A 17,627-nucleotide genomic window follows, 5' to 3' on the forward strand; every position below is an offset into this window, starting at 1 on the left:
AAATCCAACATCTTTCATGATAAAAACACCAAACAAATCAATAAAAGAGAACTTCCTCAACTTAATAAAGGGAATCTATGAAAAACACAACTAACATCACACTTAATGGTCAAAGACTGGATGTTTTCTCCCTAAGATCAAGAGCAAGACAAGGATGGCTGCTCTTACTACCTCTATTTAACACTATACTGGAGGTTCTAGCATGAGCAATTTGGTGAGAAAAATAAATAAAAGTGATTTAGATTGGAAAGAAGGAAGTAAAACTATCTCTACTCATAGATTACATCATCTTATACATACAAAATCCTAATGAATCCATTATAAAACTATTATAACTAATAAACAAATTCAGCAAGGTTGCAGGTTACAAAATCAATACGTAAAATTCAATTGTATTTTTATACACTTGCAATGAACAATCCAAAAATGAAATTAATAAAACAATTCCATTTATAAAAGCATCAAAAAGTAAAATAGTTAAGAACAAATTTAGCAAAATAAGTATAAGACTTGTACTCTGAAAACTACAAAACACTGCCAAAAGAAATTAAATAAGATCTAAATAAATGGAAAGATATCCTCTGTTCATAGATGGAAAAACTGAATATTGTCAAGGTGGCAATACTCTTCAAATTTATCTACAGATTCACTGCAATCCCTATGAGAACTGCAGCTGACTTTCTTGTAGAAATTGACAAGCTGATTCTAAAGTTCATATATAATTCCAAAGGGTCCAAAATGGCCAAAACAATTTGAAAAAGAAAAACAAAGTCAGAGGACTCAACTTGATTCTAAAACTTACTACAAAAGGAACAGTAATTGAGACAGTGTGGTATAGACATAAAGATAGATATATATATCAATGGAATAGCATTGAGATTCTAGAAATAAACCCATGTGTCTATGGTCAATTGATATCTGACGAGGGTGCAAGAACCATTCAATGCAGAAAGAATAGTTTTTTCAACAAAGGGAACTGGGAAAACTGGATGGACACATGTAAAAGAATGAAATTGGACCCTATCTCACACCACATACAAAAATTAACTCAAAATGGATCAAACACCTAAATATAAGACCTAAAACTATAAAACTCTTAGAATAAAACACAGGCAAAAAGCTTCATGTCATTGGATTGGGCAATGATTTCTTGGATGTAACACCAAAAGCACGCGCAATAACAGAAAAATTACATATACTGGACTGAATCAAATTCAAAACTTTTGTGAAAAAGACAACCTACAGAATGGGAAAAAATGTGTACATTATACATCGGATAGGGAACTTGAATCTAGAATATAATAGACAATTAACCCAGTTCGAAAATGAGCAAAGGACTTGAATAAACATTTCTCCAAAGAAGATATATAGATGGCAAATAAGCACATGAATAGATGATCAACATCATTTGTTATCAGGGAAATGCAAATTGAATCTACAAGAGGATACCATTCCATAACCACTAGGATGTCTATAATAAAAAAAAGTCAGATAATAATAAGTATTAGAGAAGATATGGAGAAATCAGAACCCTCATACACTGCTATTAGGAATGTAAAATCATTAGGCTACTTTGGAAAACAATTTGGTAGTTCCTCAAAAAGTTAAACATAGAATTAAGATTTGACCCAGCAATCCAATTCCAAGATATATACCCCGCAAAAATGAAAACATATGTTCACACAGAAACTTTTACTTAAATGTTTCCAGCAGCATCATTCATAATACCCAAAAGTTGGAAACAACTCAAATGTCCATCATGAATGGATAAACAAAACATCCACATAAAAGATTTATTATTCAGCAATAAAATGAAGTACTAATATAGGCTACAATATGGATAAAGCTTGAAAAGTTACGCTAAGTGAAAGAAGCCAGACTCAAAAGACCACGATTATAAGATTCCATTTATATGAAGTTTCTAGAAGAGGCAAATCTATAGCGACAGAAATTAGTTTAATGGTTTCTTAGCAGCGGTGGAGGTGGGGGCTGTAAATAGAGAGATTGGAGAGTGATAGCTAGAGGCTACAAAGTTTCTTTTTAGGTGATGAAAATGTTCTGAAATTGTGGCAATAGTTGCACATATCTGTGAATATACTAAAAACCATGGAACACTACACTTCAAATGGGTGAGTTGTATGGTATGTGAATTACATCTCAATAAAACTGTTACCAAAAAAAAAAAAAAAAAGATTGGGCATGGTGGCTCACTCCTATAATCCCACCACTTTGGGAGACCAAGGTGGGAGGATCACTTGAGGCCAATAGCTCGAGACCAACCTGGGCAACACAGCAAAACCTTATCACTACAGAAAAATTAAAAAATTAGCTGGGATGGTGGCATGTACCTATAGTCCCAGCTACTCAGGAGGCTGAAGCAGGATCACTTGAGCCCAGGAGTTTGAGACTGCAGTGAACTATGATGGTGCCATTGCACTCCAGCTTGGGGGACACAGTGAGATCTTGCTTCTTAAAAAAAAAAAAAAAATCAATGCTCAATTAGAGTATTCAAGGTATGAACATTGCTGCCAACTTTCTGGCTGCTATTTTATTTTTTAAAAAAGTATATCATGGATATGGATTTGCATCTATCAAAATCTGGTACATTAAATATCATTTTACTTTGTTTTTCCTGAAACAAATTAAAACTCACCTGAACACCCATTGGCCAAAATATTGAGACACTGAATTACAGTGATAATTAGGGCTCCCTCACCTACCCCCCAGGGAGGATGTATTTAGGTTGCAGGGTTCTTCTGAAGTTGAGAGCATTAGGAAGGAACCCCTGGTATTTGGTCTACACTGATTAACACTGAAACGATTACATTCTAAGCCTGTATAGGCTAAGACCCTTTGAGGGAGGATAGCTCTGCTGCTTCCCTGCCCTGCTAGAGACTGGGGGGTTTTGTAGAAACTATAAGTCCCAGGTAGTCATTTCTTTTTGAGTCCTTTCTACTCCTAGGGGCACTGTGAGGCAGCAAGAAAAGGCTCTTTTCCTCACAGAATCCCCCAAAATACTAACCTCTTCCTAAACTTGGACAATCTCCTTCTCTATCACGGCCTGCTTCTTTTACCCCCTCCTTGAAGTACTTTTCTACATCTTCTCCCCTTCTGTGGGATTTCTGCTTCCAGCAATGACAGATCAGCTCAATTAAGACCATCACTCCTGTGAATAACAACAAGAAAAGCTGGGAAGAATATAGGAAATATCTGTTTGAAGGCATTGAAAAGCTTCTGAGACAATGAGAACTTCAAGGATCAAATCATACAGAGAAAGGAATTACAAAGAGGTGAGCCCATCATTTGGCACTGCTTTTCCTTTGATGTATTTGCTGACGCTTAATCAGCAACCAAGAGGGTGAGAAAATGAGGAGAGCTTACAGGGCTGAGATGACAAAAGTTGGAGATCAAGAGCCACTAAAGAGGAGGTATGCTGGTGAATACTTTAGGATTTGAGTTGATATGGTGATATGCTACATTGGTGCCCTCCATCCCCCCCATGAACCACACCTTCCAGTATTTATGCCTTTGGGTGGTCCTCTTCCCATTGGCTCTGGGCTTGGTCATGTGATTTGTTTTTATTAACAGCACATCAGTAAAGGTGACACAAAGATTTGATATGTGTTTGCTTACTGGGACTCATACTTTTGGAATGCTCTCTCTTAGAATCAAGCCTCCATGCTTAAATCAAGTTTATCTCAGTGGAGAGATAGTCCATGTGCTGCCCCACAGTGCTCCAGGAAGTATAAAGAGCCCTGGAAGGTGTAATATTATATATAGAGGCCATGTGAAAGAGTACCAAATGCCCCAGCCAAGTGTCCAGCTGAATGCAGCTCTATAAGTGATACCAGCCAATACCAAACAGAGTAGGAGAACTTTCCAGCCAACCCAGAGGATTATGAGAAATAGTAAATCAGTGTTGTTTTAACTCACAAGTATTGAGATGGTTTGAGATATAGCAATAAACAACTGAAACAGTTGGAACCCTAAAGAACCCTAGGAGAAAGGATGGACCAAAAACTGACCTCACAAAGACTGAGGTCTAGCTTTAAAAAAAGAAAAACAAACAACCAAAACATGCACACACACACACACATACACACACCTGCCCCCCTACAAAATACCTAATCTGTGATTGAATTAAGTTGCTCATAATCCCTACTCCCAACTGCCTGCCAGAAGCTAAAGTAAATCCTCTCTTAAGTAAGATATCATCTAGAACCTCAGGTATTCTCTGTAGTTTTTAGAACACAAGTTATAATTAAAAAAAAAAAAAACCTATGCTTTCAAAAATATAAGAAATGACTGATAATCAAGAGAAAAATCAGATGATAGAAACAGACCCACAGGAGATCCAGAGATGGATGTTATCAGATGCAAACTATAAAACAGCTACGATTGAAATGCTCAAGAAATTAAAGGACAATATATAGAGTTATAGCACAGATGTGAAAGCCATAAAAAAGAATTATAGTGAAATTATTGGACTTAAATATAAAATAACTAAAGTTCAAAACTCAATAAATATATTTAACAGTAGATAAGGTATAGCTGAAGAGAGAATTTGTGAACTAGAAGAGAGGTAGAAGAAAATATCTAGACAAGCACAGAGAGGCAGAAGAATAGAAAATAAAGAAACAACCATGGAGACAGATGTGATTCAGTGAAAAGGGCTCACATTTATATAACTGATATCCAGAAAGAGAGGAGAAAGACAATGAAATAGAAGGGACATATGAAGAAATAATGACTAAAAATTTTCCAAGCTAATGAAAGACCTCAAACCACATATTCAAGAATCTCTACAAACACCAATGAAAATAAATACAGAGAGCTGGGTGTTGTGGCTCATGCCTGTAATCCCAGCAACTTGGGAGGCCTAGGTGGGAGGATCCCTTGAGGCCTGGAGTTTGAGACCAACCTGGGCAACACAGTGAGACCCCCATCTCCAAAATTTTTTTTTTTTTTAAATTAGCCAGGCATTGTGGCACATGCTTGTAATCCCAGCTTCTCAGGAGACTGAGGCAGGAAGATCACTTGAGCCCAGCAGTTCGAGGTTGTGATGAGCTATGATCATATGACTGCACTCCAGCCTGAGCGACAGAGAAAGACCCTGCCTCTAGAAAAAAAAAAAAAAAGATAAATACAAAGAAAACTACATCTAATCACATCATAGTAAAACTGCCTCAAACCAAGAACAAAAAGACAAAGATTGTAGACAATAAAAAAATAAAACTCCCCAAAGGATGGACATATTTGAAACATGGACTTGGGGGAGGGGAACCAAGGGCAACACATGTAACCTAAACATCTGTACCCCCATAATACCATAATATGCTGAAATAAAAAAAAAATAAAATAAAACTCAACTCTCTATTTCAAAGTGGTTACCTAGGAAGGCTAATTGGTTTTGTCTCCTGAGTTCTCCTCCTCTACTCTTCCTCCCTTCTAAGCCATTCTCCACACTGAAGTTAGATTGATCTTTCTACAATTTAAGTAGCATCACCTCTCTCCTGCATAAATGTTTCAGTGACCTCCCATTACCTCAGAATAAAGTTCAAGCTCCCCATCACAGTTTAAGTTCCCCTCTTGGGTCTGGTGTCTGTCTGCCTTTCTAGCTTCCTTTCTCACTACTACAGGTTGAGTATCCCTTATCTGAAATGCTTGTGACTAGAAGTATTTCAGATTTCATATTTTTTCAGATTTTGGAATATTTGGATCTACATAATGAGATATCTTGGGTATGGGACCCAAGTCTAAACAAAAAATTCATTTACCATCCATATATACCTTATACACATAGCCTGAAGGTAATTTTATACAATATTCTTAATAATTTATGCATGAGGAAAGTTTGTGTACATTGAACCATCAGAAAGCCAAGGTGTAACTATCTCAGCCACCCATGAAGACGATCTGTGGTTGTTTGGCATGAACATCATTCCCGACTCTGAATTTATATGCCACTGAGAAATAAAAGTAAAATCCTAAGCCCCTCAACTGACTGAATGGGCCCCCTCTTGGCCAAGGGGACCCCAGAGAAAACTTAAAACTGAGTTCCCGGACATGGCAGGACTGGAGGTCAGACACACCTCATTATACCCCCTCCCTCCTTAACCTCCATTAGGGTTTCTTCCCTAAGAGTTAAACAGAACCAGCCTTTTGAAAAGACTTGCTCCACCCCCATTTCAATTAACTGCCTAATACTGCCCTGCCCTTTTTGTGTTTTCACCACCACAACTGACCAGCATTCCTTTCTGATAAAGGGACCCCTACCAAGGAGTGGTTCTGACCAGCCTACAGAGGATGTGCAACAAGGGTTTTTGAGTACTCTGCTTCACTTTTTGATGTCAGAGGCCCCAAAACTTCACTGTCAGATTATGCTAACATTGCCATCTTTTGTACATGTGACCTATGAAGGGGCATGAAGCTCCACTGCTCATGTGCATGTTTCTGCTTTCATAAATATTCATGACTCCTCCTGTAGCTTGTTAAATATGTATAGTCGTCGCTCCCACGAAGTACATGCTTTCAGATTCTGCCCGAGGCTATGCTTCCCAGCCTCTCAGAACGGCCACCCTGCAGGCTGTAACCCTTTATGAGAAATAAAGCTCTCCTTTCCAAATTTACGAACCTCATCATTTCTTCAGTTGACATTACCAATAAGCTATCATTTTCTTATACTTATTCATACATAGGTATTAATACTTAAGAGTCAAAAATAGGAAATACCATTAATATTTTGAAAAAATAATGTGTTCAGGGTAACTAGGCAGCACAGCAGCATCACCAGAATCCCTGCATCAGCTGTTAAACAATAGCAAAACAACCAGCAGCAGGCTTTCAGTGTCCACCTACATTTTGGTTGTGACCCATCACATGAGGTCAGGTGTGGAATTTTCCATGTGTGCCATCACGTGGGCACTCACATTTTCAGATTTTGGAGCATTTCAGATTTTGGGTTTCTGGATTAGGGATGCTCAACCTGTACCTCTCTAGAACTCTACATGCCAGCTATACTCCACTGGCTTTTAATTCTTCTAAATTGCTTGACTCTCACCCATTACAAGGCCTTTGCACATGCTGTTCCTGTTCCCTTGGAACTTTCTTTTCTTATCTCATATTTCCTTTCCTGGCTTTCCTTCTTTCTGTTAAATTATACTTTAAATGTCATTTTCTCTGGGAAACTTACAAGATTTCCTAGACTTGGTGATTTACCCCCACAGAGGGCAAGAAATTTGCCCCTTATAGCCTGAAATTCCCTGATCAAAGAACCTATCATACTTTATGATCACTGCTTATTTGCCTATTAATATCTCCCTTTACAGACAGAAAGTTCCAAAAGGGCAGAAACTGTGCATGTTTTGCTCACAATTGTCTCCTAGTCCTCGGTCTGGTTCAAAATAGACAGAAATAATTTTAAAAATTACTCGTTAATTAACATTAGAAAATCCTCATGGCTTGTCTTCCAGATAGTCCATTATACCTCACTTCTAGACCTAGGTATTTTTTTTTTCTTTAGAAGCTTTCTAGAGAAGGATATATGTGAATTGAATGCAATGCAAATTTTTAAAAATTCTCTTAACATTTTCTAGATTTTACTGCAATAAAAATAAAAATGTAAATGAAAAATATGAATATTTATACGATAGGCCCCACCCCAGCTTTCCCAATTCCACAGGGTTTAAAGTGCTCATTTGCTTTCTTACATGCAAAATAGTATGATTATGCTACTTACTTGCATCCTCAAATGACACTCTGGCTTTGCAGTCACTCCAGGATCCAGTTGAAAAATGGACTTCCTTGTTTTTTGTAGCCTTTTGTGGCTCCTTTCCAGTTTTTATCACAGACTTTGTTTTTCTCTTCTTCTTTCTCTGCTTCCTCTTCTCAGCTAAGCATAGCTTCCTCTGTCATGTTCTATAAACCTGCCACTGTTGATGAGTCTTTTTATGTGCTTTCGGAATCAGTGGGCTCTGTCTCATGACCTCTTAGGTTCTATCTCAAATTTTAGTGGCAAACCAATTTTGCTTTACCTGTTACTTTCTCTCCCCTTGCAATTCATTTCCTAATTTAGTTACTGAATTAACTCTTCAAACACAGGGCAGAATTGAATGCTCTCACATCATCAAATTTTGTTTTGTTCACTGTTGCATCACCAGTGCCAAGAACAGTACCTAGCACCTGGTAAATAGAACATATTTGTTGAATAAATTAAATACCTGGGCATGTACTCTATGGCAGGCTGCTTACCTCAATTTAAATTACTTTGTTGTTCATATGTTGCAGGTAAGTATTTACAACTTCCTTGAGTATCTAGAAATTGATTATAATACTTCATAAAATTTTATTTCAAGATACATATATATATATATATACATACACACACACTCACACACATACACACACACACACCTCGTGACCCAATCCAATTACAAGTATTCTTCCTTAGCAGGTTCTTTTTTGTCAATGTTCAGAAATGCAAGATGAAGAAGGCTTCCTTTTGTTTTTTTGTCACAAATTAAGAGACTTTACTTCCTTTATACATGAGGCCTAGTCTTCAGTCATAATCTAGCCTTTAATTGGAACAACAAATATAGTAACTTCATTTAAATGTAAACAAAAGTGATGAATTCATCCTGTAAATTGAATTGCTGGTGTTTATAAATTATGTGGCAAGTTACTAGGCAAGAAGGGTTCATGGTGGTGGGGGGGGGGAGATGCCGCCAGAGAGTGCAGACAAAATGTCACGGTACTGCCACTAATTTAAGAATTGGGGTGTATGGAGATCTTCGTGAGAGCTGGGTTGGCAACAGGAGGGATTTGATGGGATGACAGAGGTTAACTGGTGGACATCAGGTTCAGGAAGAAATAGGGATGAAGACTTTAGGAGATGAACTAACTTAGCCTAAATTAGCAAGTATGTAGCGAGAGAAGGAAAAGGCATCAGAATCGTGGGAGATGGTGGGGAAAGAACCTAGGAGAAGCACGAATTGAAGAGGAAAATAGAAAGGGCCAGGGCTTAGATGGTGGAGTCATGGGGACTAAGGATATGACCCCAGAGTGCCGATGCTAAAGGTGGAAAGAGACAGCAACGAAAGCAGGCCTTCAAAGGGCAAGAGGAACTCCCAAAGGTAGCAAGGAACGGGGATGGGGTGCTCCCCAAAGGGCAGAGACGAAGAGGGAATCCCAAGCCAAAATGCAGTAGGAATGTAGGTAGGCGATGTCCAAGGTGTCTGAATGAGGAAGCACAGTCTGCGTTTTCTGGAGGTTTTCATACAGAACACTAGGATTTAGATTTTGGGTTGGAAAAATATATTTTAGATTCTCAAGAGGGGATTTCAGCTTACTAGAGTTCAGTCAGATTTGGTGGGGCAGGTCGTCAGTCAACGTCGGAAGGAAAACTCAGGGCTGGGAATTAATTTCAACCGGTTTAGGGAGATTTCAGCGAGGGCTGGAGGGACTAAGGTCGAGAGTACATGCGGGTCCCGTTCAGCTCAGGTGGTCCACGTGCCTGGCTGGGGCAGGAATTTGTGTGGGCGGTGAGGCGTATTCTGGCAGCGGTGCGGGTGAATTTCCTTCAGGACTGCGGTGCATTTCTGGCAGGGCTGGAGGTGGGCTGCACCCGCGGCGGAGGGAATCCCATCTCGGTGGGGGGCATTTCGGGCCGCGCGGGGGTGCGCCGGTCGGAAGAGAGAGGCCGGGGGGACCCCGAGCGGCTCGGGCGTGCGAGGGCGGAGAGAAGCGGCGCGGGGCCCGAGAGGCGCGGCCGGCACGGGGATTTCGGCGGCGTCCGCCACGGCGAGCTGCGCCGCGCTGCAGCCCCTCCCGTCCCGGGGGAACCTGTTGCCGGAGAAATGGGCGGGCGGTGGCGACGACGAAGGACCCTCCCTCGCCTCAGCCGGGCCGCTCGGCAGCCCTTTCACCCTGCACACGCTCTGCGGCGCGGCCCCTCCCTCCGCTCCTTCACTTAAAACAAACAAACAAAAAAACGCCGCCACCACTCGGTACGGCGAGCCCGGTCGCCTCCCGTGCCGCTTCCGGGAGCGGAGGCGCGGCCCCGCGGCCCGAGGAGGAGGAGGAGGAGGAGGGGGAGGCCAACATGGCGGCGCGCAGGGCAGGGCCGGGCCGCCGCCGCGCCTGAGCGCCCCACCGCCCTCGCCCGGCTCGCGGCGCCCACGCCCGCACCCACCCTGGCCCGGCGGCCGCGGAGCGCGCGGGGCAGGAGCGCAGGGGCCCGCCTGGGCGCGGGGGCGGTGCGGAGGCAGCGCTGCGCGGCCCGCCAGGCCCGGGACCCGCAGCTTCGCCGCTCGCCGGTCGGCGCAGCCCAGAGGCCCGAGCCATGGAATCGGAGGAGGAGCAGCACATGACCACGCTGCTGTGCATGGGCTTCTCGGACCCCGCCACCATCCGCAAGGCCCTGCGCCTGGCCAAGAACGACATCAACGAGGCCGTGGCGCTGCTCACCAACGAGCGGCCGGGCCTCGACTACGGCGGCTACGAGCCCATGGACAGCGGCGGCGGCCCCAGCCCCGGGCCCGGTGGGGGCCCGCGGGGCGACGGCGGAGGTGACGGCGGCGGCGGCGGCCCCTCCCGCGGCGGGAGCACCGGAGGCGGGGGTGGTTTCGACCCCCCGCCCGCCTACCACGAGGTGGTGGACGCGGAGGTGAGGAGGAGCAACCCCTGACCTCGCGGGAGAGGCCACTGGGGACACACCCCACGGGGCTTGCACTGGGGAGACGGGGCTTATAGTGGGGCGGGGGGCGTGGAGAGAGAATGAAGCACCAGCTTCCAGTCGGGGACGTAGGTCACTAGACTGGGGTTAAGTGGAGAAAGGGACTCTTAGGGGAGGGGTCCGAATGGGAGTTAGGGGTGCAGAACTGGACTGCAGGTCAGGGTGAGGAGGGGTCCCTTAGGCTTCGGGCTAAGCACGCCGACGCGGCGGGCCAGAGATCGGGAGGAGGGTCCAGGGATAGTAGCGGAGATGGGAAGACAGACACAGTAGCCTGGAGCTATGTTGGAGAGGACACGTGTATCAGGGTCAGAAATGAGGTACTGGTGGACTAGGCTAGGTCTGAGATCTCTCGGCACCAGGTTTTGGTAAAGGATTGGGGGAGGCACCAGGTTCGGAGTCTCAGAAAAAGTGGGATGGGCCAGCAAGAGTAGTGGTCTTTGCGAGGATCAGCAGACTGTTAGGGTTAGGAATGGGATTTGGGTTTTAGCCAAAGGTCAGAAAGCGGAGACATTGAGCAGGGTCTAAAAAGAGGAGGGACTGGGCATGGACCAGGAATGACAGGAATTGATCTAAAGCGGGTGGGGGGATTTCGGCTTCAATAAGGTCTGGGGTGGAAAGCTGGACTTTAATAAGGTCAGGTTTTAAAGCAGTGGGGATTGGACTGAGAGAGGCCAAAGGTAAGAAGCCTGGGCAGGGGTAGGGACTGGAATTGGAGGATGAAGCTGGGACCAACTCTGGGTAAGTGGGGAGTACTTGTCATAGGTCAGAAATGAGGGAACACTAGATGGGGAAAGGGGGGCAGTCATACTGAGGGTGCTATGCAGAGGGATAGGGAACAGGGTGGGAGATAAATGGGAGTGGAGCAGGAGTTTGTTGAGGCTAATGGCTTTGATGGGAGATCTCAAGACTAGGTGGAGAAAACTAGGCCTGTTTAGTTTGGGATGTGAGCAAGGAACAGGGAGAAGAAACCCGGCTTTTCCTACGATAAAGAAGAAAGATCAAGCAGAAGCAGTAGTGCTCGCGAATAATTATTTTGCAGAAACATGGCAGCTCATGGCAGGAATTTTGGTCAGATTCATTGGATAGTGCATTTCAGGGTCCAGTAGAGCAGCTTGCCTGACCACAGAAAGAGCACAGATCTCAAATAAATGAGATTGTGTTTTTAGATAGGTATATGCATTTGGATAATTCTTAGCTAAGCTAAGCCTTCTGAAAGAATTCTTCCTGAGCAATGGTATATCCTTTTAATTATATGCTTTTTGCAGCAGTTGCTTGGGCTAAAGTAGCTTAGGAAAGAAGGTGGCACTTCAGAAAAAACAGGTTTCTGTGCAAGATTTCTTTGGTTTCCAGACTTTGACACACTTGCTGGATTGCCCTGTCACCAGTAACTCAACTGCATCATTGACTGGTTTATGGAAGTAAAGATTATTATTGTTCCTAGTTTGGGAATTTAAAAAAAAAATCCCATATAATTAAATAACTACTTAAGTCACTTTAAGAAATGAGCTTCTCTTTGCCAGTTCCCATCACTCCTCCCCTTCTTCCTTCCAGTTTTGACCCAGTTTTGAAATCAAGAAGAAAGCTCTTGCTTTTTTTGATGGTGTTTGTGTAACTCTGCAAACCTCAGTGTATCCTCATTATGTGAAATATTTTATTCTTTTTTTTCTTTTGTCACACCTTTTAATTTCCTGTGATTGAGAAATCAATAAATTATGATGCTTGGTGCATTAACCTTAGCTTACTGCCTATACATTTAAGTACAAAGAATTGGGAGTGGCTTCTTTTCGCATGAATGGCTGGCCCAGGAGTTTGCTTTCAGGTAAAATCCAGAGAATGTCCACATTTTTGAAGCAAAATGTCAAGTCCTTATTTCTCTTTGACCTGTGGATTTGACCTAGGGGAGGTTGCACAATTTACTTTTGAGAGTTCAGGAAGACTGGTGACTGATGCTACTTTACCCATCAAGCATATTGGCAGAAGTTGGCAGGCTGACACTTTTCCTGACATACGGGAGCCTGGTGAGACCATTTAACCCAAAGTTTGCCTCTGTGGTTTAAACACCTTCATGCATACTTGTTATTCATCCTTGATGTAGACAATGGGAAGCCGAGGCTTTTGATCTTGGGAAATAGGAAAATTTTTTAATTATTGTTGAGTATCTTCAGTGTGTCAAGCCATGTATTAGGTGCTTTATACAGTTTAATCCTTGGTGATAAAGTTGTAACATTACCATTTTTAGGAATATGATTGTGTAGTTAGTGGCGGAGCCTGAATTTGAACCCAGGTCTCTGACTTCAAAGCCAGTGTGCTTTTCACTCTGCTTACATGGTTTTAGGATTGAATTCATTTGGTAGCAGTATGGATAACAAGGAAAAATAAAGAGGAAAAGAGAGAAATTATGAAGCTACTGTGCAAGTCTAAGAATGATGTGAGTGCCTAATCAAGGCATTAGGAATAGAATAATGGGTAGAATGAAAGAAGGATCATAGATTTTTTTTTTAAGCAGAAGACTTTAGAAATTGGTCATTAGTTCAATTCCCTTATTTTACAAATGCAGCCTTTCAGGCCCCAAAGGGGAAGTGTCTTGTCCCCTCAGAGTCAGTTAATAGAACAGGTGGGGCTAGAACTCAGGCCCTCTGGCTTTAGGACTGGCTTCTTCTCCCTATTAGCTGCCTCTTTTTCAGAGAAAAAAGGGACAGGTCAGGGTTATGAGTTAAAGGGAAGGAAGAAAAGGAAAGTAAAACCTGGGTGAAGATTGTCAGCTGTTGTATAATTTACCTTTTTTATTTCTCAAAACTGAGTCCCTGAAATTTCAGCTTGCATTCTCTTAAAAATGTTTGGGAAAACACAGAATAAAATATAATTGATTTAAAAAGCAAAAATGATTAAGCTTATTTTATATTTGTATTTGAAGATAGAAATGGTTCTCTTTTAATACCTCCAGGTCCCAGGGCAGGGAATAGAGTGGTAAACAGAACACAGATTTTACATTCTCTCGGGTCTTTGTCCAAGCCTCTCATTTTACAAGAAGTGACTTCCCAAGGTCATGTAGCTAGTTAGGTAAATCAGTTTAGTAATTTGGGGCCTTGCTGTAATTAAGATTTGGTTTAAAAGTTACAATTTGGAAAGTACAAGCAGTTAACTTCTGGTCTGGTAGAAGCAAAGGAGAATGCAGATAAAAAAAAAAGACCCAGATATCTAGCAAACCCATAAAACTGCATAGAAAACCACCTTTTTAATATCTTCCAATTTTATGCTTTGCAGAAAAGTTGTGTTTGTTCTCACTTATATTGTTGGATGTAGATACAGTTCTTGGTTTCTGAGTTTGCATTGCTTCAAAACCATTCCACCGCACACAAGAGTCTGTTCTATTATTAAAGAGAGTGAAATCTCACAGCTCTCTAAATAACTTATCCTGATGTTTTAACATGTCCCCCTCGCCCCCACTTCCTTGCTGTTTTTTACATGGCTGATGTAAACCCCCGCTGACCACTACTGAGCGCTCATTCCCTGTTCTCCACAGCGTGGGGAAAGTTGGTCCTTTGGTCAGTAGAACCAGGTATCATGTGCATCTTACAAAACTTAACAACTATGAAATGTACCTTGTTATTAAGTCTCTTTATTTTGTCTTTAGATAATACTAAAATGGAATTTTTTGCAAGGAGATTTCACATTCATTGAGGAAATACCTTTCTTAGCTGTCTAGTTCTGTTGATTAATATTCCCAGAAGTGATATTTAATATTATGATCTAACAAATATTTTGAACTCTGTTTTGTTCCTGTTTTAATGTGAACATATCCTTCTGGAGGAATTTTGTGAGAAGCATTTGCAAGATTTCATTGCTTTTTGTTTTTTAAGTTAAGAGCCCCAAAGTTGGTCCTGCTATATATAGCTAAATCATGTAAAAATAAAAATCACGTTAATTTGTAGTTCCTTAACTTACCCCATTTCTGCTTCTGTTTTCCCCCTTTGGTAGTAAGTGGTAGTTATAAATGAATTGAAATTATAATACCCTCAAATGTGAATATTAAGGTTTATATTAAAACTCATGTTTGTTTTTTCCTAAAAGACAACAATCTTAGTACATTTGAGTGTGGAGTAAATATGAAATGAGTAAATCTTAGTAAATTATTAATGATTTGAATACATGACCAATACTCTGTGATTTACCATGATTTAGTAAGTTAAAAAAGAAAGAATTCATTTAAAGATTTTAGAGTGAAAAATAGAAGAACCAAAATCAGTTGAAAGTAAATGAAATAAAAGTAGGGAATCTTAAAGATGAATCAGCATAGCCTAATTTTTGAAATAAGAATTTCTTTATGATCTATATGTATCTCCTTTGGGAGTTAGGTCTATGAGTTCATCTAACGGTTGGATTATCACCTTGTAATTACCTGACCATTCATTTTTGGAATGAATATAATTCAGTGTTAAGGAAGTGCCTTTTGTGTGTTGGTGGGTGTGTGGTTCTAGTGAAATCTTAGTAGGTTGTGACAGCTTTATACAGCATAATAATGTTATTAGCTTAAAATTTAAAACCAATTTCAATGTTAGAAAAGTAAATGTTCTAACAATTTCAGGAAAAGGTTTCAACTTTAATAGCAAAATACATCAAGTATACTTACATATTTTTATACTTAGTGCCCAAAATATTATATAATATTTATTTGAATCTGAATGTGAAAGTGAAAATTTTTCACTTTTAATAAAGTATTAAGAAAGATTTAGCAGAATGTTTCAAATCTGGAGTTCAGTTTTCCACGATATTTTTCATATTGGGAACCCCAGAGAGAAATAAGTGAGCACATAAATACATATAATTGAACCATTTCAAAACACCCCCATACATTTAATACACTATAGCTCACGTATTTCATTTGCATTTAAACTTTTTTTTTAAAAAAGCACAGTTGAAACAAGTTTTACCATTATGTTTCCTGTCAACTTAGAATGGTTTCGTGTAGTCCTAATGTGAGCTGATGAGCTCTTAGAGGCAAGCCCATTTGACGTTAGCAGAGAAGTGACAGTAGCAGCTCAATGGTAAAGGAGGGGATGGGAAAACCTTAAAAACAGACTCAACCGCAGCAGACTAGCGGTCTATATAAGGTGACTTGAACCAGCTATATGCATTCTCTACCCTTGAGAGGATAACTATTTTTAATGATGCCACCATCAAGAAAAGGTTATCGTATGCTCTGTTTAAGAAGGGTTGGGAATGCATAATATATTTTGGTAACGTTTTCATTTTAAAAAAAAATGAAGAAAAAGAAAGTTGAACACAGAAAAGTCAGTTTCAGATACCTAGTAAAGTCAGATAGGAGGACATTTCAGCCTGAGGATACTAGATTGTAGAGATACTAAGAAAGTTGTACTTCATTTTCAAAAGAATAAAATTTTTTTTTCTCACTTTCCTTTTAGAGAGTTTTAGTTTCTTTTTTAAGTCTGTATTTCTCATTCTCATTTATTATCATAGGAATTTTTATTTCATATTGTCACTTTTCTTAGTCACAATTGATTTATAACAATTTTTTGTTAAGCTCATATTGGTAGTGGGCGACACTATTTGTTTATTGTTGATAATCTCTGGTGAGTTTTTGGCAAGGTATTTTGTAGCTATTTTGCTTTTATGTTATGTTTACGGGTTCGCTGGTCTGTCCAGCAGTGAGAAACCTGGCTCCCACCACTGGTACCTTGTATTTTTCATTTTGGGGTGTGTGTGTGTGTGTGTGTGTGTGTGTGTGTGTTTGTATGGTGCATGCGAAAGAAATAGAATCTACCTGTGTTAGAGATGATTACCCTAAGCTAGTTAATGGAATGTATAACCATAGATTTGACTTGTTTTTGTTTATTCTGCAGAAAAGAACTAACATAATTAAGTCAAAATTTTATTCTGACAATCTCCAGAAATTAAAATGCTTCAGCTGTGATGCAGCAGTCTGTCGAACCATTTTCTAGGGCTGAGTTGAAGATTTGATTGTCATCTTAGAAATAAGTAATATTGCAGGTACCCACTGAAGTTCTCCCACTTCTAAAGATAAGTGTAGTTGTTCTAGCACACAGTTTGCTTTCAAGCTACTTATTTGTATTGAGAAATTCATTTGGCATTATTTATTATGCTTTCACATAGTTTATATTAAGAATATTTTATAAAACAATAACTTAATAAACAACATGATACAATCATCCCTCCGGTACCTGCCAAGGACACCTTCCAGGACACCTTCCTCCATGCTCAAGTCCCTGACGTAGTGTTTGCATATGACCTTTGCACATTCTTGAGTATACTTTAAATCATCCCAAGATTACTCATAATACCTAATACAATGTAAGTGCTGTGTAAATAGTTGTTATACTGCATTGTTTTATATTTATGTTTTTTATTTTTAATTTTTTTGAGTATTTTTTATCGTGGTTGTGGTTGGTTGAATCCACAGATACCGAACCATGGACATGGAGGGCCAACTGTACTTACCTTCTTTATCAGTGGATTTCCAAAATCGTTTCTGACGTTAAAGTCTTTTTCAGAAAGACTTGCTGGTCAGACGTTGTATTGCCAAGACTTTGTAGTTTCTGCTTAGTGTGCTTTTAGAACTCAGCTTTTCATAAACAGGCAAACATTTCTTTTGCTTTTTTTTTTTCTTTCCATTTCTTACTCCTATATTGTCAATTTTGGTTGAAAATTGAATTGCTTTTTGAAACCTATAGTTGGAAATCTACAATGAAGCATTTTGGTAGCAATTTAAAATGTATTTCCAATCCTAGTAAATATGAAGATATTTTGTACTGTGAGTGGCAACACCATCTATCAATTGTCTTAGTTACTCTGGACTCCTTGCTCTCTTCTCTTATTGAATAGCCTGTTAACTCTAACCCTAAATGTCTTTCCTGCC

The 17,627-nt window shown here is 40.5% G+C and overlaps 1 protein-coding gene across 1 annotated transcript in view; it reads left to right on the top strand.

Moving 5' to 3' along the window:
- The first annotated feature begins 10,268 nt into the window (after nucleotides 1-10,268).
- USP24 (ubiquitin specific peptidase 24) overlaps nucleotides 10,269-17,627 on the top strand; it is a 139,723-nt gene continuing 132,364 nt past the window's right edge. Inside the window, 1 exon segment of the mRNA XM_012639336.1 lies at nucleotides 10,269-10,663. Within this exon segment, the coding sequence (XP_012494790.1) occupies nucleotides 10,340-10,663 (324 nt within the window). The 5' untranslated portion in view covers nucleotides 10,269-10,339.

This window comes from Propithecus coquereli, unplaced genomic scaffold (genome assembly GCF_000956105.1).
Source record: "Propithecus coquereli isolate 6110/MARCELLA unplaced genomic scaffold, Pcoq_1.0 Scaffold14, whole genome shotgun sequence".
NCBI classification, from domain to species: Eukaryota; Metazoa; Chordata; class Mammalia; order Primates; family Indriidae; genus Propithecus; species Propithecus coquereli.